The sequence below is a fragment of the Biomphalaria glabrata genome, chromosome 7 (genome assembly GCF_947242115.1).
Source record: "Biomphalaria glabrata chromosome 7, xgBioGlab47.1, whole genome shotgun sequence".
In the NCBI taxonomy this organism is placed as follows: Eukaryota; Metazoa; Mollusca; class Gastropoda; family Planorbidae; genus Biomphalaria; species Biomphalaria glabrata.
In genome coordinates, this window is record NC_074717.1 from 42,714,406 (window position 1) to 42,735,278 (window position 20,873).

At 37.5% G+C, this 20,873-nt stretch overlaps 2 protein-coding genes across 5 annotated transcripts in view; one reads left to right on the forward strand and one right to left on the reverse strand.

The window, feature by feature from the left end:
* LOC129927497 (uncharacterized) overlaps positions 1-20,873 on the forward strand; it is a 115,615-nt gene that overhangs the window by 4,840 nt on the left and 89,902 nt on the right. Inside the window, exons 1-2 of one of the 4 annotated variants that reach the window (XM_056037066.1) lie at positions 19,624-19,776; positions 19,899-20,008. The gene's annotated coding sequence lies outside the window, so the exon portion shown is untranslated. The other 3 variants (XM_056037065.1, XM_056037063.1, XM_056037071.1) reach the window with 3 other exon arrangements.
* Positions 3,326-4,176, reverse strand: LOC129927156 (involucrin-like). Its single transcript, XM_056034401.1, has 2 exons — positions 4,108-4,176; positions 3,326-4,048 (listed from the first exon to the last, which is right to left on the reverse strand). Exons 1-2 carry the CDS (start codon positions 4,174-4,176, stop codon positions 3,326-3,328), a joined length of 792 nt encoding a protein of 263 aa, XP_055890376.1.

Here is a 20,873-nt window from a genome sequence, read left to right on the forward strand (position 1 = left end):
ACCATACAATGCCTACTTTACATACATATAATAATTCGTACAAGTGCTGCTTTTTCCATAGTGCCATTAGAGCATTGACGGGTTGCCTGATTCAGCAAAGAAAATCATGACTTAGCAGTGCATTAAGTCACTTTTAAAGGTGTACGATTTGATTGACACATAAGAATTATTATGTATTAATATATATTAATTGTCTTCTCTTTAGAAGGCTACGTCTGTCATTCATAAGTGCTAGGACCATTAAGTGTGATATCATAGTAAATCGCTAAAGAATATATACTTTTTTCAGACAAATGACCAATCTTTGGGTAAACTAGAGTTAGACTTACTATTCCAATGCTATTAACGTATATTTTTATTTAGGTATCTTGATGATCATGGGCTATCTTCACCTCGTTCTGCGCTGATCCTTGATTCGTGCCTTTGGGTAGGAGGCGAGTAGGTCCTTCCATCATTGCACCATTTTCTCTGATAAATTATTCTATTTGTAAACAAATTTGTATTTATTACAAAGTTCATATCAAGTCACTCTGTCTGTCCGTTTGGTAAAAAGTTTGTTCACGTTATTTCTTCGACACCCAATCTCGGATCAAGCTGAAATTACTGCACAATTATTTCTTTTACCTGACATCGCAAGAATCAAGTTTAAAAAATTGAACAATTATTTACTTTTGTTAATTAATTATTTTGTTTGGTATCTTGATCAAGGGAAAGAAATTGTACTTGACTGAAGCGGTAGTATAAGCTGAATAAGTCCCTTTACACAATATTCTTAAGTCATAGTTACCTCACTAGCAGAGTGGTTAGCACGTTGGCCGCTTGGCCTGAGAAGGCGTGAGTCACGAATTCGATTTGGCTTCTGTACCTCAGAGTCCCAGGTTTGATACCTGGTGAAGACAGGGACTTAAATTTAAGGGTATTTAGGGCGCCTCTGATTCCATCCAGCTCTAATGGATAGCTGACCTTAGCTGGGGAAAAGTAAAAGCGGTTGGCCGTTGTGTAGGTCACATGACACCCTCGTTAACCATTGGTCACAGAAACAGATGACCTATACATCGTCTACCCTATAGACAACTTGGTTTACAGGGGTAACTTTTAATTAATTAGAGGCAATTAAAACGCGTTGTTTTGTATATAATAAAGTGAGATAAACATTGCATTATTGAGATATATGCCAGTGATATCCGGTGCTTTCCTTTACATAATTTTTTTTTAAGTATATATTTTTTATTTTGATTGTTTTAAAAAAAAAAAATTTAAACAGATCACAAATGAAGTATTGCGAACAACTGATGCACTCATTACATTGATTTCACGTCAGTATTTTTTAAAGTGTGTCTCTGTTCGTGTGTGTGTGTGTGTGTGTGTGCGTGTGTGTGTGTGCGTGACGTTTTTGACACATAATCAATACGTAGACTTAGTCTAGTCATGTTCATGGATCTGATATTGACCTGTGTGCTCATTTGTATGTTTGCGTGTCGTTATATCATAGACAACCATTTTCATTACGTCATCAGTTCTCACAATATATATATATTACTTTCGTTTCCTGTGACAACTTTTGCTTGGTGGCCAAGGGATAAAGCGGTTGGTTTCCGAACCGAGGGGTATAGAGTTTGAATCTCGCTGAGTACTGGAATTTCGAACAGTTTTATATTAGGACTTCCCTGGCCAAACTTTAATGACACATAACATAAGTAGAGGAAAGTATAGGTGGTTAGGTTGATGTACTGGCCACCAGTTTAGACAGCGTTCTGTTTTCTTCAAGAGCTTTTCATAACTTTTCAGACCTATACCAAATATATATCAAAGATAAAACATATTAGAATTAGCATTTAAATGATCAAATAGAATTGTGTATCACATGAAAGACCTATCAGATACATACATAGGACTAAGATTCTTACATAATAGATATTATTATATTCCTAATATTAATAATGTATCCTTAACCGAATAAAGTCGGGGAAAAGAAAAAAACAACTCTAGCTTAAAAGTAAAGTACCCCTTTCAGATTTTGATTGTGGAGCAGATGTGATTAAGGTCATCTGTTTCTGTAGCCTACGGTCAATGCGGCCCGCACAACGACCAACAGCCTTCATTTTTCCTCCAACTAATTTCGGGAAAGCCATTTGAGCTGGGCGGACTCAAAGGCGCCCTAAAAATCCCGAAATTAAAAAGCCCGGTCTTCGATTCGGATGCCAAGCGCCCTACCGCTCAGCCACCGCGCCTCCCTGTCTTACTTCATTTTAAATAAAGGTTAGGGTTAGGGTTGTTTTGTCAGTGGATCTAGCTTAGCTGTTGTCTGCGCTGATCGGGGTGTTATATAATATATACTATAGCAATATTTAGAGACTGATAAGTTTTGCAAAGCTTATTATCGACTCGCTCTGTCTTCTACAAAGTTTGAACACGCTATTTATCCCACTTCCCATTCTTGGATCAATCTGAAACTTTGCACAATTATTCATTGTCTCTGACGAAACGTGAATCAATCCAAAAATTAGCCAATAATCAATTAATTATTGTTAAATAATTAATGTTATTAAATATAGAAAAGGCAAATAGATCTTTCAGTATTGTGATATATGTGCAGTTCTTGCCCTTACATAACTTTTTTTTTTAAGAATTTTATTTTTGGCTTCTTTATATTTATCTTTTTAGTTAGCTTCATACTAAATCAAGCTAGTAGCGACAGCTGGTTAGCGCAGTAAATTTTGCTGGACAATACATGTGGGTAGTAGGCCTATATTCTGAGAAGGAAAAGCCTCTTTTGAATTTTTTAAATTGTGACTTTATAAAATGATGTTTATGAGTATGCCTTGTTGACAAGTTTGCGAAACTGTACTGTGCTGCTTTTCTTGTTGGGTGTAATAGAGCATTTTTTGAGACCATCAATGAAAAAAAAAAAAAACAGCCTGGTTAAAAGCCATGGATTTACGGCTTTAATAGCGTCCTCGTTGGTCAGCAGATGTGAAATCTCCCCGCGCTATTTACGAGGTAACGTCTGTTCCATGACGTCTGGACTTGACGAGTGCGCAGGGCAAGGTAATTTACAGTTCCTGGCGGTGACATTTATGGCGTCCGCATCATGACCGTCATCACACATCTGATGTCTGATTTATACCCCTTGATAATGTGGTATTAAGACACAAAGACAGTCTATAAGATCCAAGACTTTCTCCTATGATGTATACATTTTGTAACGGTCTTCATAAAATGTGGAGAATAGTTGTGAATATTTTTAACGACATTTGAAACAGATGTAGACGGCGCTAGACTTGAAATCGTTAACCTTATACAATACAATCATTGGGCAGCTGAGCTAGAAAGTTCTTGGCTTCCCAACCATGGGAAGGAGTGGGGAGGTCTCGAGTTCCAATCCCGGTGACTGGTCTATTGAACTCTGGGGTTTTGTGTGACGTTCCTGAGTCCACCCAACTCTGATCGATACCGGACATGCTGGGGTGGTACGTAAAAGCAGCTGGTCATCGTGCTGGTCATCGTGCTGGTCATCGTGCTGGTCATCGTGCTGGTCATCGTGCTGGTCATCGTGCTGGTCATCGTGCTGGTCATCCTGCTGGTCATCGTGCTGATCATCCTGCTGGTCATCGTGCTGTTCATCGTACTGATCATCCTGCTGGTCATCGTGCTGGTCATCGTGCTGATCATCCTGCTGGTCATCGTACTTTTCATCGTACTGATGATCGTGCTGATCATCCTGCTGGTTATCGTGCTGGTCATCGTGCTGGTCATCGTGCTGATCATCCTGCTGGTCATCGTGCTGTTCATCGTACTGATCATCCTTCTGGTCATCGTACTTTTCATCGTACTGATCATCGTGCTGTTCATCGTACTGATCATCCTGCTGGTCATCGTGCTGTTCATCGTACTGTTCATCGTACTGTTCATCGTACTGATCATCGTACTGATCATCGTCCTGATCATCCTGCTGGTCATCGTGCTGGTCATCGTGCTGATCATCGTACTGTTCATCGTACTGTTCATCGTGCTGATCATCCTGCTGGTCATCGTGCTGGTCATCGTACTGTTCATCGTACTGATCATCGTGCTGATCATCCTGCTGGTTATCGTGCTGGTCATCGCGCTGGTCATTGTACTGTTCATCGTACTGTTCATCCTACTGTTCATCATACTGTTCATTGTACTGTTCATCTTACTGTTTATCGTACTGTTCATCGTACTGTTCATTGTACTGATCATCCTGCTGGTCATCGTGCTCGTCATCGCGCTGGTCATCGCACTGTTCATCGTACTGTTCATCGTACTGTTCATTGTACTGTTCATCGTACTGTTCATCGTACTGTTCATCGTACTGTTCATTGTACTGTTCATTGCACTGTTCATTGTACTGTTCATTGTACTGTTCATTGTACTGTTCATCGTACTGTTCATTGTACTGTTCATTGTACTGATCATCCTGCTGATCATCGTATTGTTCATCGTACTGTTCATCGTACTGATCATCGTGCTGATCATCCTGCTGATCATCCTGCTGGTCATCCTGCTGGTCATCGCGCTGGTCATCGTGCTTGTCATCATTCTGGTCACAGCTTTTTTACGTAGTGCATTTGAGTATCGCTTAGGAAAGGGATGAGGAAATTAGAGCGGATGGTTTTGGTTGTGTAGGCTAAAGTGTCTCTGATGCAACCACGACGTAGTCTGGCGTAAATCAAGAGAATAACAAGTAAAAAAGAAAAAAAATACTTTTAAAAAAGACAACAAAGCTTATATTAAAAGTATCAATTAGTTTGGATCAGTCATGTCATTAAACTTGTAACATGCCTCAGACGACAATCTCTAAAAGGGACGTTTACAAAATGGGAGTTACAAAACCAAAGACCAAGTATAAAAAAACAAGAGCTTTTAAACATATACGATTTTTATCGTCTGCTCACACATAAAGAGATGCATGTTGTAAAGGCGTAATAACTATATTATGTCAGTTTGATTCACCCTTAGTGTAAGAACATCTACAACAAACATCTACGGCCTACAAGTTACATGACATTTGACATGAACATATGAGGAGCCCCTGGGCGTCTTTTCTTTACACTCTCTCAGCTATGCATTTGATCGGAGGTACAACATCTGAGTCCCAACTACTTAGAGAAAATGTCGGGAACTACGTGAAGCTGGGTCATATCACATCGCCTTTCTTTCTCTGAATGGGACGATCGAATTGGCCTTTCTGTACATAGGAACATTAGTGTCCATTGAGAACGATAAAAAAAGAGAAATTTATTTCGTTTCGTATATAATCAGAACCCCCCTAGTTTGCACACAAAAGACGTAATGCTGATTATTGAATGTTTGAATATCGTGCACTTACTTAATCATGTTTGCGAAAAATTCGTTTGAGAACATTTCTTTTTTGAGGTTTTCATCATTGGAGAATAAGTATAAATAGATAAATATTTGGCGTATCCGGTGTAAGGAATATATAGGTGTTGATAAGATATCTATTTAAAAAGATATATGCACAGACATATATACTGGAAAACGGAAACCAGTTCTTTCCGATAATGATCAGATCACTGACCTATATGTATAGACTTTTAATGTACGTAACTCTTTTTCAAGCTGTAAGGGAAGTCGCCCCGAATCTAGGAAAATCCATCTTTTCTGTCTTAGAAAAGTAATGATCCTTAGTTTTCCGAGTTTAGAAATAATGCAGTACCATTTTGTGGATATTAAATAAAGTGGACTATTGATCTCAAAACTATATATTGGCGCAAATTTATGAAATACAGCCATTTCCTGTTAGTTTCCGTAAAGATAATGTTTCGAAAATCCTAGACCGAAATAGTTCAAGTCTGTTAATTTTAATCATCTTATGTACATTTAAATCAATTGATTGACTAGATCTTTCTTGATTATGTATTTAAATATTGTAAAATAATAATTATGAGAAGAGAAAAAAAATAACTTTACTTCTTATAACTACTGTACAAAACAATGCCTTGTTTCAGCTTTTTTGAAGTTTTTCACGACATTTTTATGTAGTGTTAGAGATTTCGATGTCCAGTCTTTTTATATTCGGTATCAATAAGTATATGATCAATTTTGTGCACTTTTAAGCAAGGTAAAATCAAATTTATTTTTACTTAATTAAAATTCAAAAATGATCTTTTGAAATAGTTTCTTTGGCAATGTTAAAAATCATTTTTTTTAATAGATTAAAAATCCCAATGACGTACACAATACTGTATCTGTTGTGGTATGGGTCCCTAAGTTATAGATTCGACACTTTAAACTCGAGCTTGTTGGATTATTGTTGAGCTACTTTATCTTCCAGTATCAAGTTTCTATAATAATTACTATTTCTAACTTGTAGCCATTATTATTATTGCTTTCATATAGCGCCACTTTCACGCTTATAGCATGCCCAGAGCGCTTTTGGTCCAATCTCAATTGTGGACCAGTGGGAGGGAGGGGGTATCTAGGAGTTGGTTTTCTTTGCTGCCTTTAGGCGCTCAGTAAACACAACTCTGCCCGAGTCGGGTGTCGAACCTTCTAGCCCCCTTCTAGGTAGCCAAGCCAGGCCAAGTTTAAGCGCACTTGGCCTCTAGACCACGCTTCCCATCGATATTTACGACAATTAACATTCTGGAATATCAATTCCATTTCTCTTCTCTGTAAGTACTTTGAATGTTATAAAATGTTTTAGAATGTGGCACTGGATAGATCCACATGGAGAGCGAGCATAAATGAAGGGTCCCGGATTGCAGATGCCATACACAACAGTAGTAGACTTACTTACTTAGACTTAGGTCCTCCCTCGCGGTTCGGCGCATTGGGTGGCAGGCTGTCTCCACAAGCATCTGTCACTGGCAATGTCTGAGGCCTCCTCCCACCTGGTGTCCACTGTTCTGAGGTCCTCCATGAAAGTGTGGCGACAGGTCATACGAGAACGTAAAGAAGTAGAATGAAGGGTGAAAATGCAACGGCGCCTGATGATTAGGCCTACATATGCCCAACCCGTGACTGCAGCTGTGTTTCAAGGATTGGACTCGGGAGTCACACAAAAAGTTGCAGGGGGAAAGACGTAATAAGCCACAGAGAAGGTTAAAGTTAAAGAGTTAACTCTTTCTCTCCTGACCGACGATACAAACTTTGATTCCACCAGAACGTGGTAAATAATTACGGAGAGAAAGTGTTAACTTTTTTTAAAACTAGCTCATTGTTAAAGAAGCTTGATCTCGACTGTACTTTGCGTTACTGCTTAATTTAGAAAAGTGCAATAGTTTTGATAGTAGATAATATTACTTATATGTGCTACTACGCTAAGTTTCTGTAAACATGGATGTTATTTAACTAGCGTATGGTAGATACATTAGTGTCTTAACTAGAAGATTGATGTCCTTGAGTCTGGACTGTCGGACCAGGTATTATAGCTTATAAATTACAGACATTCTTTCCAAATAGAAGATAACTGTATATTAGTTTTCTCAGGGCCGGATTTAAGTAAGTGAAGGCCCAGAGACCGGATTTTGTTTCTTCAAATGGTTTATTAAAATCCACTTAATAATAAGTAGTAAAAAAAAAGTAAAGACCCCTTTCAGACCTTGTGGTCTATAGGGCAGATGATGTTTAGGTCATCTGTTTCTGAGGGCCTACTGTTAACGAGGCCAGCACAACGACCAACCGACTTTACTTTTCCCTAACTAATGTTAGGTACCCATTAGAGCTGGGTGGACTCAGAGGCGCCCTAAGATCCCGAAATTAAAAATCCAAGTCTTCAACAGGATTTGGAATCCGGGACTTACGGTTCAGAAGCCAAGCACTTTACCGCTCAGCCACCGCGCCTCCGTTAATAATAGTACTTATATCTACAAGAATACCATATTTTAGAAGAAAGAGATAGAGTACCAGTTATAGTGTGTCAGTGTGTGTGTTCGAGTTAATATGGTGACGGTGGGAAGAGGTTAGCGATTGGCTGTGAATAGGCGTTATTGTCGTCACTTGGTCTTAGTTAGGGCAGACGACTCCAGAACGTGAGACTGAAAGCTTGTGTTATTGTAGTGAGTTAGATTTTGTGAAATGATATTGTTACTAAAGTCTACTACAGTTATTTCATTTGATCAAAAGTTGATTCTGCCTATGTTATAAAGAAAGTTATATTAAGTTTTGTTCACAAAAGGAAGTTATTTCAGTTATTTGACATTTTATTAGTTAAAATATATTAGGTTTAGTTGTCTACCAGAAGTTTGGTGCTACGAGTCAACGACCGCTAACAACAGTATCCCTACCTATAAATAAAATCTGAATTTCCTTTTTTTTTTTATTGAATATGTATATTTTAGTTTCAAAAAATGTTATATTGTTGAGTTTGTGGCCCTGATTTGACGTCCTGTCGTAGATACGTAGCTACATTTATATATTGCGAGCACGCTGCAAGCGGATACTTCTTAGCCACGACAGTGTGGTCAACCGTAAGTTTGAAAGTAGTGTCAACCAAAAAATTAAAAAAAAAACACACACAAAAACACAAAAAGTTTCTGACCCTTCGAAATTCGGATATTTTTTTTTTTTTACAAAGCTTTCATCAATTCACTCTGTCTGTTTGTCTGTCAGGTAAAAAGTTTGTACACATTATTTCTTCCACACCTAATCTCGGATAAGGTGAAATTTTGCTCAATTATATCTTTTACCTGACAACACAAGAATCAATTTAAAATATTAACCAATTAGCTATTGGTAATTAATTATTTAGTTTGGTCTCTTGAACAAGGGAAAGAAATCGTATTTGATAGATGTGGTTGTATACGTTGAATACGTACCCTTGAGAATGATCTGAACATTCACAAAGATACCCTCTTCTTTCTTCCTCCTTTCACGACTGGTCCAGTCACGTGATAGGATCATAGCGCATTGAGAATGTTAAAAGTTAAACAAAAACAATTGGTAAAATATTTCTAATCGCACAGGTTTGTTATGTCTTGGTCAGCCTTATATATAATTACATGATTGATCCAAACTAATTGATACAGCTGCACTTAGTAAAAGCTTTGCTACTTTGATAAGTATTTTTTAAACTATTGTTAGGGGCTCCGCTCTTGTCAAGTCCCTGAGGCGTAGCCTCGTCTGTCTTCCCTTGAATCCGCCATTGAGTTTACTACCTAACAACATTGAAGATCTATCTGTTCAAAACTTTTGAAGATTGCTTGGTCATTTTTAGCTCTAGTGTTAAGTTTGTAATGTTATCACAGCGCCTTGAGCCTACCATCTTGTTTGTTTAATAACGCTCTAGAAATTTAATTATCATCAATATAATAATAGCCTGTTTTATATGCATCTAAATTTTGCTTGACTAGGCTGTGTAATTTAGTTGACCATACTTATAAAAAGGCGAAAGTAGGTTAATAATTAATAAGTTTTAAAATCTCTCTAATCTGAGACAGAAACTCTGTTACGACGTCTGACACTATTTCTAGTAACAACAACAAGGGGGGTAATTAAAGACCACATTCAAACTAATTACAATTTACGATATGATCGAAGCGCAAGGGAATACCTGATTTTATACAGCGATATAATGTATTTTAGGGATTGCACATTGGAAATTATTTATTATTGCTGTTGTTAGTAGTATGTACAAATTAAAATAACTTTATTTGTAGTTTTACTCATATTAAGACATTACAAAAAAAAATCAATTCTCTGGCAAAAAAAGTGTCATTGGTTGCCATGGAAACGTTCGCCGTCTTCAAAAAAAAATCATTTGAAATTTATAAAAACGCTTGTAATGAATAATGATTTGTAATACAATTTAGAAAAATGTTAACATTTTTATTTGACAGGCTTAGTTCTAAAAGTATGACGCAATGTCGTTGGATTTTTTGTTTGTAATTTTTATAATTTTTTATCAGAAACTGTTAGTCACATTACTTTTGCAGAATAGGGTCTATGTTATTGTATTCTTCACCTGTATACAGAAAACTAACTTCCCAGCCTAATTAGTTGTTAAGATTGTAAGAAATATTTATTGACAATGAGTCAAAAAAAAATAATAAAGGAATCTGCATTTATAAGTATTTAGAAAAGGAATTGTTTTATTTAATAAACAAAATAAATCTCATTAAAATTTATCTTTTAGGTCAGTTTATCATTACAGAAGAGGCGCGGTGGCTGAGCGGTAAAGCGCTTGGCTTCTGAACCGTGGGATTTTATTTCGGGATCCTTGGGCGCTTCTGAGTCCACCTAGCTCTAATGGGTACCTGACATTAGTTGGGGAAAAGTAAAGGCTGTTGGTCGTTGTGCTGGCCACATGACACCCTCGTTAACCTTAGGCCACAGAAACAGATGACCTTTTCATCATCTTCCCTATAGACCAGAAGTTCTGAAAGGGGAATTTTTACTTTTATCATGACAGAATGAGATAAGAATTGAAATGTAATAATTTAAATTGCCAGCTTGACAAGTTGCACCATCTCATAAATATCACGTCCTTTTGTTAGCCTCGTTTTACATATAATAATATAATATTAGACCTCAAAATTTATTACAATAGCAAATAGAAATACACTTTTTTCGTGAATCGATCTGTTTCGAGTGTTCCTGAAGATCTGAAGATTATTGTGTCAGAGTCCAAACCTCCTGCAGAACGCTAGTGGATGGCAGCGGACAGGGATACGAACCTGGGTACATCGAGACGACAGGCCAGAGCGCAGAACACACGGCCAGACAGCCATCCTTTTCGACTCCAACAGTTTCTTTTTTTAAAATGTTTTTTCAAATGTCCTTTAGACTTCAAGATAATTACAAGCCAACCTCATACATCCAGCTGGGAATGTAGCAAGTAGAGTTCGAACCAAGGGCCATCGAGTCATGATCGAGATGACATACCACACTATCAAACACAGTGTTATCAGACCGTCAACCATACACATACTTTTCAATTTAGTTTTTTTTTAATTTGCGCTTTTACTGATAAACTTTGAGCGCTTTTTCTAGTTTTTTTTTTTAATGATTTTCGTAACAAAAGAATAGTTAAGCCCTTTGTGACGGGGCTTCAATCCAGACACAGCTGAAATTAGAGCATTTTGCTAAAGTGCCTTAGCTTGAAAAGGGGACCCGAATGTTGAATCTTTCTTAGCGAGAGGGGTGGGGCTCACAGATATAAGTTGAGAAACACTTGCTTACGATGTGTCGGCGAAACATCTTTCCTAAAACTAAACTCCACAAAATAAGTTACAATTTAGAATTTTGTAACAAAAAATATTCGTTATTTCCCTTTATTTATAATGGAATTACTAGAAATGGTATGATCGTCAAAGACTTATGTGTGCATTGTTTGTGTATTCGTACGTACGTCACTAGGTTCATTTAAGATCTTGTGACGTAACAGCAAATTACATCTATCATTTGGAGTAGAAAATCACCGAATTAAACAAACATAACTACATGATTTCATGGTGATTTAAAAGGGTATTCCTATTTTACATTCAAATTTTATTAATATTAAAATTCATATCTTTAAAACAGACAACTTGGTACTGATTTGTATTTTAAATAATACATTCTTTGTTGCTGTTATCTATATAGCACACCTACAAAGAAAAAAAAATTGAAAGCTTCTAATATTTTCTATCTCCGACTTGTTCTTGTTCCCCTCCCATGAGACGGTTTGCCGTATCAAAGGAATGACGCAACTCTGAGACTGGAATCTCTTCCAAGCAAAAGATTTCCCTGATAAGTCCGCTAGAGATTTGTATAATTTTACGTTGTCCGGCAATCTTTGATCTATGACCACCAAGGAAGCCATTTTCTTTTGTATTATACAAAACTCAAGCAAGCCAGATCTGGTCGTTTCGTGGTTTGTATTCCTGTACTTGAAAACCAAATACAAGTTACATAATTGAATATACTGCAGACAATCAAGATTCTAAATCTAAAATAGACACAAATGTACCAATTAAATAATAAAAGATGCAGGTCTAAATTTTATTGTGTGAGCTAAAGATTTTGTTTGTATGAAGACCTCACCACACACACACGCACGCACACACACATACACACACACAGTACAGGTGTACTGAGAAGGAAATGCCAAAAAATACGCACATTAAGACCAATAGCGAATAAGTCTTTAAAATGGAAATAAGTATTGAAAGTAAAAAAAAAATCGAATCAGAAGTTTTACATACCTCGAAGCTATCGTGTCAGACGACGGAACCAGAAACACGTGATCTTAATATCATCTGCCCTATAGATCGCACTTTTTAAAACTAAGATATGCATAATATTTTTTTTAAAGGAAAGTGAGATACATTTACAAGAACTGTATTTCTTCCTTCTAAAATATAACATGCTCTTAGATATAAATCTTTCATAAGCGGATCTTTATTAAAGCTTTCGCAAAATTGTAGGGGTCTTCACACACCTTTTGTCCTGGAGTCTCCACATAGCTGAATCCCGCCCTGATTACACGTAAAATGGGCATTGCCTCTTCTGTTCGATCTCTTTACATTCTTTTGGGTGATATAATGATACTTTGATACTCTTCGAACTTTGTTGACCTACTTGGCGACTCACTCACGTAAGATGTTACGTGAATTAGTCAGCATCATGGCAGACAGACTTAAACTATGATGTGTCTAGTGATCCGTGAACACGTTATGCCGCCGTCTCAGTAGGCTAACGATCGCATGGTAAAGATTTTTGCCCCGGGTGGTGACCGCCTCTGTTACGGCCTAGGCTCTATATTTACGCATCAATTGAGCAAACCGTATAGATCTGTAGCATCTGTCCCGTTTATTGACTGCGTAACTTCTTTATACGCAAGTGAGGAGGGCTTAAGTTGCACGTATGGCGCCTAGTATTAACACTTTTATAAAAAGCAAACTCCTCCCCCCCCCCACACCAATACCTTTCTCCCTTGATCACTAGCATACGTCACCAGGAACAAGTATTTTTCCCGAGATGTGTTTGTCTGTACGGTCACGGTATAACAATCAATCATACAGAGATGACCTTCATGACTTTGACCAGATAAACTTTGGGTAGACTGTAACTTCACAAGGAAACAAAAAAGGTAAATTTAAATGCTGCGCAATGAGACGTTTCAAATATGTTCATTATTTCTGAATTTGTGCGTAATTCTTTGTGCCCATGTTTATTCTGAACTAAGGTGTGTTTTGTAGGGCAGACGCAACGTTTTTGACGCAGCTGTTTTGATGCAACGGTCGCTTTGGCGCAGCAATTTTTGTTTGCACGAGAGGCTCCAACGATACTTTTTAAAAACTCTTTTTATAATAACCGGTAAACAGTGCTTTTTCACCAGTATACTATACAGTTGTGTATATAGTATACATCCCCCATTTTCCAGAATAAAAATGTTTTAATAATTTAGACTATTTTGATAGCACATATTGCAAACTATGGATGGCTGCCTGGTCGTACAGCAGTAGCACGGGACATGTCGTTACAATGGTCCCGGGTTCAAATCCTACTGGCCGAAATATCCCGCCACACAGACACACATAATAATGTTAGTGATAAAACACAAATTACAACAAAAAAAATTAAATCCCAAGCCCAAGACAAATTTGAATATTGTTGGGTTTTTTAGTTTTGTGTGAAATGTCTGTCCGTCTGTCCGTCTGACCGTCTGTCCGTCCGTTCCGTTTAGATCTCGTAAACTAGAAAAGATATTGAAAATCCGACTTCACAATATTTTAGACCATTCAAAGTTCTGATGCAACGGCTACTTTTTTTTTCCTGAAAGCGAAAATTCTAATTTTTAAAATCAGTTATGCAAGCAGTTTTTTAAAGAGAAAAAGCTAATTAGTATGCATTATAAGTTAAACCTAACTAAAAACAAATAGTAATCTTATAAACTTAATTTTTCGTGATTATTTATTTTATTTAGCGTAATTTTTTTTTTTTTTTTTTTTTTTTTTTAGGACTCGAATGAGATTGAGCCTTTTCAAAACAATTACATTATTTATTCCGAACCGAGGGTCCCGGGTTCGAATCCTGGTGAAGACTGGGATTTTTAACTTCTGAGTCTACCCAGCTCTAATGGGTACCTGACGTTAGTTGGGGAAAAGTAAAGGCGGTTGGTCGTTGTGCTGACTACATGACACCCTCGTTAACCGTAGGCCACAAAAACAGATGAACTTTACATCATCTGCCCTATAGACCACAAGGTCTGAAAGGGAAACTAGTTAGGCCAGGTTCACATCTAACTTTACATTCACTTTCACCTATCCTTTGATCTGCGGGACCGTTGGGGTACTACACAAGATCTGTTAACCTTCTTTCTCCATTCTTATCTCTCATTTGTCTTTGATATAATTTCATTCGGATGTTCTTTCTGAAAATATTGAAGCCTACCTGGATGGACCACTGATCGTGCGGTTTGCGCGCTGGACTGTCGTTCGGATTTATCGACGGTCGAAGGTTCAAACCCTGCCTGCTCCCATCCCCCGTCGTCCTGCGGGAGGTTTGGACTAAGAAGTAAACTATCTTCAACTCTGAAGGATTATCCGAATTATGTAAAATATTTTACTTCGGGGGCCGATTTTGAGTTTGTGTTTCCACACAAACTGTCTTTTGTAACCTTGTTTTACATAGCTAAATGTAAACACAATCAGAAAAGCTTAGATATGTATCACTTTTTAAGGACATACTAAAATGAACTTAAATAATGTACTGAAAGAAGGAAGAAGAATCGTTGGTCGCCCACTTTTGCGGCAAAACGGATGTATGCAAACGCGACATGAAGCTCTTCAAAATCGACACTAGCAGTTGGGAAAAAGTGGCACTGGGTAGATCTACATGGAGAGAGAGCATAAAGGAAAGGTCCTTGATTGCAGACGCCGTACACACCAAAAGTAGAAAGAAGGGTGAAAGTGCAACAGCGCTTGATAATTGATTAATGTTTTGATTGATTCGTGTATTGTCTTCGATAACGAATGAATCAACACAATTTCGATTTGATCAGAGAATGGTAAGTGGGAGAATAAAACCTGTAAACGTATCCACCCAGACAGACCAAGTGAGCTAATATAAGCTTTGTACAGAAAAGTTTTGATTTCACGCTCTGACATAATTCACTGGGACCTGTCATGACGAAAGTTTTTTCTTTACGCTTGCGAAACCACGTGATCCCGTCAAGTATTACATAGTCCCACCTGAAGCCTGAATGGAGGTCATCCTAACCCTCGAGTGCAAAACCCCGTCAAGCGTGGCCTACTTTGATTGACGCCATACCTCTTGTCAAAGAATCCACTGGAAATCATTCAAATCCGTAATGCCTGCTCAAAGAAAAGGATTTTAGGATTGAATGCCAATGTCACGTTTCAGTTTTGTCCTTTACTTGCGTAATTTTGTGTGACATTAAGTCAGGTGTTTCTTCTTAATATTACTGTTCATTCAGATGTATGTTGGTACATGTTGAAATGTGCTTTAGTAAGACTTACATGATAACCTAATGTCAACAATTATTTCAAGCAGTTTCTTTGTGTGTATGTGTGTTGATTCCTTAGTTCGTTTATGCATGGCTGCCTGGTCGTGCGGTTTGCGCGCTGGACTGTCGTTCGGATTTATCGACGGTAGAGGATTCAAACCCTGCCCGATCCCATCCCCCGTCCTCCTGCGGGAGGTTTGGACTAGGAAGTAAACTATCTTCAAATCTGAAGGAACATCCGAAACATGTAAAACAAACATTAATGGGAAAGAAATAACTGGATAACTATGACGTCACTTCCGATGCTAGCGGGACGAGAGGAGAGATTTTAAGCTTGTTGAGAATAAAGGGAGTTTTTAAAATGAATGATTATATTTGTGATAATACACTTGACGTATATGTGGGGTTTTTTACCACTTCAGCAATGTAGTCGTTGTTGAAGTTACTTTTTTAAAAATATTTTTCCTCGTTTTCGTGTCCGATAAAAATGCTTTCATAAAAATGATGAATTGCGTTTGTTCGGTAAGATGCTACTGATAAGGTTTTATTTATTTTTTATTCTATACAAGTCTATTTCTTTGTATGCTTATTTCAGCATCCCCCCCCCCCCCGAAGTTATTTGTGATAGTTTTATTAGGTGTGAATTCTGCCTTGCTGTATATTATGCGATTCGGAATGTCAACTCCATGATCACAGGTTCGAAACCTGCCCGCCGCCGTCCACAGTAGATTTGGGTTAGGAAGTAATAATCTTCATTGTCTAGTATAGTCCAGCATGGTCCAGTTTACTCCAGTACAGACCAGTATGGTCCAGCATTGTCCAGTATAGTCCAGCATGGTCCAGTACAGTCCAGCATGGTCCTGTATAGCCCAGCATGGTCCAGTATAGCTCAGCATGGTCCAGTATAGTCCAGCATGGTCCAGTATAGTCCAGCATGGTCCAGTATAGCCCAGCATGGTCCAGTATAGTCCAGCATGGTCCAGTATAGCCCAGCATGGTCCAGTATAGTCCAGCATGGTCCAGTATAATTCAGCATGGTCCAGAATGATCCAGTGTAGTCCAACATGGTCCAGTTTGTCCAGAATGATCCAGCATAGTCCAGCATGGTCCAAACTATCTGTAGACCTGTGGCACCTTAAATATTGCCCAATTTAAAGAAACATAAAGTCTTAGCGTCTCAAGAAAATTTTGTGTGATCCCCAAGAAAGTTCTCTGTAGCATGTGCAAGCTTAGTCTACGATCTGACTATTGGATGTGTACGTTTCAAATAACAGTCCAAACATTGTATTTAAAATCTTTAATAAACATTTATAAACATTGACATATTCACCAACACAATGTTTTGTAATTTCCTGTATATAGTCCGTAAGACTAGTACTTTTACATTGGTACCTCCGGAAAATTGTTATGAAGGATTCATTTCTATTAAATGAGACAGCATACATCGTGACACTTCGTTCGAGAATGTTTGTTTTTAAAATACTGCTGTTTGACTATTTGATAGTATGATAGGATCTAGGATGTACGAGTATGTATCTAGTCGTTGTATATGTTACACATGTTGATATATGCAGGTTAGTGCGTCAAACTGGTTTAGTTTACATTGAATTTTGGTGTGCTTTTGTTTTTCATTTGGAAAGAGAGAGAGAGAGAGAGGTGAAAAACTGGTTACATTTTGAAAGCTTTTTTTGTAGCCTTTCTAGGTCTGAGGATCATTTCTTGTATGTACATACGAAATAGAGGTATAGAGGAGATATAGAGGAGGTATAGAGGAGGTATAGAGGAGATATAGAGGAGATATAGAGGAGGTATAGAGGAGATATAGAGGAGGTATAGAGGAGATATAGAGGAGATATAGAGGAGATATAGAGGAGGTATAGAGGAGGTATAGAGGAGGTATAGAGGAGGTATAGAGGAGATTACCTTTTTTTGTGGTGGGGCAGATTCCTGATATCAAGGAATATAAATAGACATGTACACAAGAGGTTGACACAACGACTAGATAAGTGTTTATATGAACGTAGACAGTATGACAGTAGCCTAGGTCTACGTTCCGGTGGCGGTTTTTTTTTTTACAGTACGATGTTTAGTTTTATATTTAAAGCTGACATCTAAATCTCTCTCTTTCTCTCTCTGTCTCTCTCTCTCTCTTTTTCAAAGCCATTCAAATTGATATGTATGTATGTATGTGTGTGTGTGTGTGTGTACGTGTATGTGTGCATGTGATCCGGATGTTAGTCTAGCCCCACCCTCTACCCGATTCGAAATACTTCAGGTGTTTGTGAGAGTGTGTGTGTGTGTTTAACTGTATTTATTCATATTTTTCTTAAATAAAATGTGTGATTGTGTAATGATGATGAATTAGTTATGTTCTTATTGGCGTCCTCTTTACGGCATATTCGTCCAAAGTTGACCAAATATGTAGGTCACAGAGGGTCTTGTAATACAAGGAAATGGCAGCACTATATCTAAATATTCGGACTCGAAATAAAATGCGAAAGTACTATTTATTTTATTTGACTGTTTTAAAAACATAGTCCTAGCCCAGGAACAATATAGTCTTAGACGAGAACAATATAGTCTTGGCCCAAGATAAAATGTAGTCTTAGCTCAGTAACAATATTATTTTAGTGCGGTAACAATATAGTCTTGGCCTGAGAAAAAATGTAGTCTTAGCTCAGTAACAATATTATTTTAGTGCGGTAACAATATAGTCTTGGCCTGAGAAAAAATGTAGTCTTGGCCGGAGAAAAAATGTAGTCTTGGCCCGAGAAAAAATGTAGTCTTGGCCCAAGATAAAATGTAGTCTTAGCTCAGTAACAATATTATCTTAGTGCGGTAACAATATAGTCTTGGCCCGAGAAAAAATGTAGTCTTGGCCGGAGAAAAAATGTAGTCTTGGCCGGAGAAAAAATGTAGTTTTGGCCCGAGAAAAAATGTAGTTTTAGCTCAGTAACAACATAATCGTAGTGCGGTAACAATATAGTCTTGGTCCGGCAACACTATAGTCTTAGCCCGGGAACAACTGAGTCTTAACTAGGGAACAACATAGTCTGTACCCGGGAACAACATAATCTTCGGCTCGCCGCCCTAGTGAAGATTTTCCTAGGCTGCGCAACATTCACCTGCCGCTTAAAAAGATCGAGACCCTTATCTAAATGGACAGATTATTGAGATCACACATTTGTTTTTCAATAAGCGCGTAGCGCCTATCAGGTTTAGGGCGGCCAATTGACTGTTTCCAGGGCTCACTTTCTTACGCCCCCCTAATTTTTCCCTGAAACGCACTGAGCCAAAAACGCTGCCCAGTTTAAAAAGTTGACTTGTCGTCACAGCGGAAGTAACCAACCTTACCTTCTAAACCAGTGTTTCTCAAAGTGGGGTACGCGTACCCACAAGGATACGGGTTGAGTCTGAAAGGGGTGCGCATTGCATATTGTTAACTCTTCTGATTTTTTTTGTAAATATCCTTTAAATTTATAAATTATAATATAATATCATATCTTTTTTATTATTCATTTTAATTGTTTACAAACTCAAATACGGTTCTATTTTACTTTTTAAGACTAATTTCTACTAAGATTTGGAAATGGATGTTACAATTTCCGTCGACAGTACTCGACACGCCCACTTTTACAATGTAAAATCTAGGTTTCAGTTTTTATTAGAATGTATTTTGATGTGTCTCCGAAGCATACAAAAAATGAACTTACTAATTAAATACTTATAGTAATTGTTATTTTGTGTATGTAGCTCTACAAAACAAAAATAATATAAATTTTGATTGTTTTAAAATAAATTCTTTTTTTTTTGTGGGGGAAGGGGGACGAGGGGTTCTCAGCGTTACGAAAAATCAAGACGGGGTATGCATAGGTCAAAACTTTGAGAAACACCTTTCTAAACTAATTAGATCTATTAATATTAAATGTAAGCTACTGCCTTATTTAAAACATCTGCTTGTAATGTGAAACTCATGGATACCAGTGTTATCCTTACCAACGGCGACCGGTAAACGAGCAAGTGAAGATTTCAGTAACCTTCTTATGGTTTTCATTGTATGGAAAAGAAATATCGTCTCCCTCTTTCTGCTTTTGTTTATTTTTTCTTATCTCCCCTGACTACCTATAACGTTAACTTAGTACGTACCTAAGTCTACTAAATGTAATGACGCACTAGACTTGATCAAGTCGCTATAACCTCTTCCAGGACTCGGTTATACCCCTTCGAATCTCTGGCGCGAAATCTCACGCGGGGCCACGTACGGGGCAGACGGACAAGTCCCACGCTCCGTTATTTACATTATTTTAAAATAAAGGCCAAAGTTTTTAACTTCACATCAAGTGGGTAACTACAGAGCTTGAATAATTCGTACATAGTTCAACCATAGTCTTTCCGAATAGTAGACATCAAATACAATACTTCTATAGTAATTATCAATATCCCCTCTTATTGTTATTTACAGATTCATTTGGATATAGATCGAGATCTCCAACTTTTATCGAGTCGCTGGACATTTGGATAAAACTTTTGTTGATTGGGCATTTGGATTTAATTTTTGGATTTTCACAACAGGTGAGTTACTATTGTTTGTTTTAGTGAGTATAGTGTTTATATTGTGTTTATATATTTGCATATGTATGTGCAAATAGGCTTTACATATATGACAACCTGATGTCATAACACATCACTGTTTTCGTCTGGTTTGATTCAGGCAATGTTTAGACTTGGAATGTGTATATGCTGTCAGCAATTATTTAATCAAAATATAAACACCATTCATCGTTACGTCACAAAAAATGAGACTGGTTCTATTTATAGAATTGAAATATACCTGCTGCCAAGTTCTGTTACATGTTACATTTTTCACTTGTCATTATCATTACTCTTACCCAAGCTAGAGGCGGCTCTAAGTGGGAATAATCTACTGCGTCTGATCATGATTCTATTACTTTAGTGTTTAAAAAAAGGAATTCAAGATGGCCTACTTCACAATTTGATGAATCTGCTTCTGCATAAAGACTTTTTAGCTCTGAGTTTGAGAAATTATGCAAGTTGGGGGCGTTTTTTTTTTGTTTTGTTTTTGCATACCTAATACGTGCATTAAAGAGGGACGCATTTAAAGTCTAAACAAAGGACAGGCACATTGTCAATTCGAGTTGTACGTAGGTTTATCTTAAGACTTATTTTTACAAGTGAATAAAACATTTAAGTACCAGAAATTAAGTCCAATTTCCTATACTAAGTTCACCCTTTTTGTGTGTGCGTGTGTGTGTGCTTTCAAGGCTTTCGTCACGGCTTATATTTGCCCCTCCCCTGAAACATCATAAAACCATGTGTGCAGTATATAATCCCCACCCCCACCCCACCTTTCGCATTTCCTTTACATTGCTTTACATTTCGACCTATCCTGTTGATATTGTTACATGTGTAGATGATA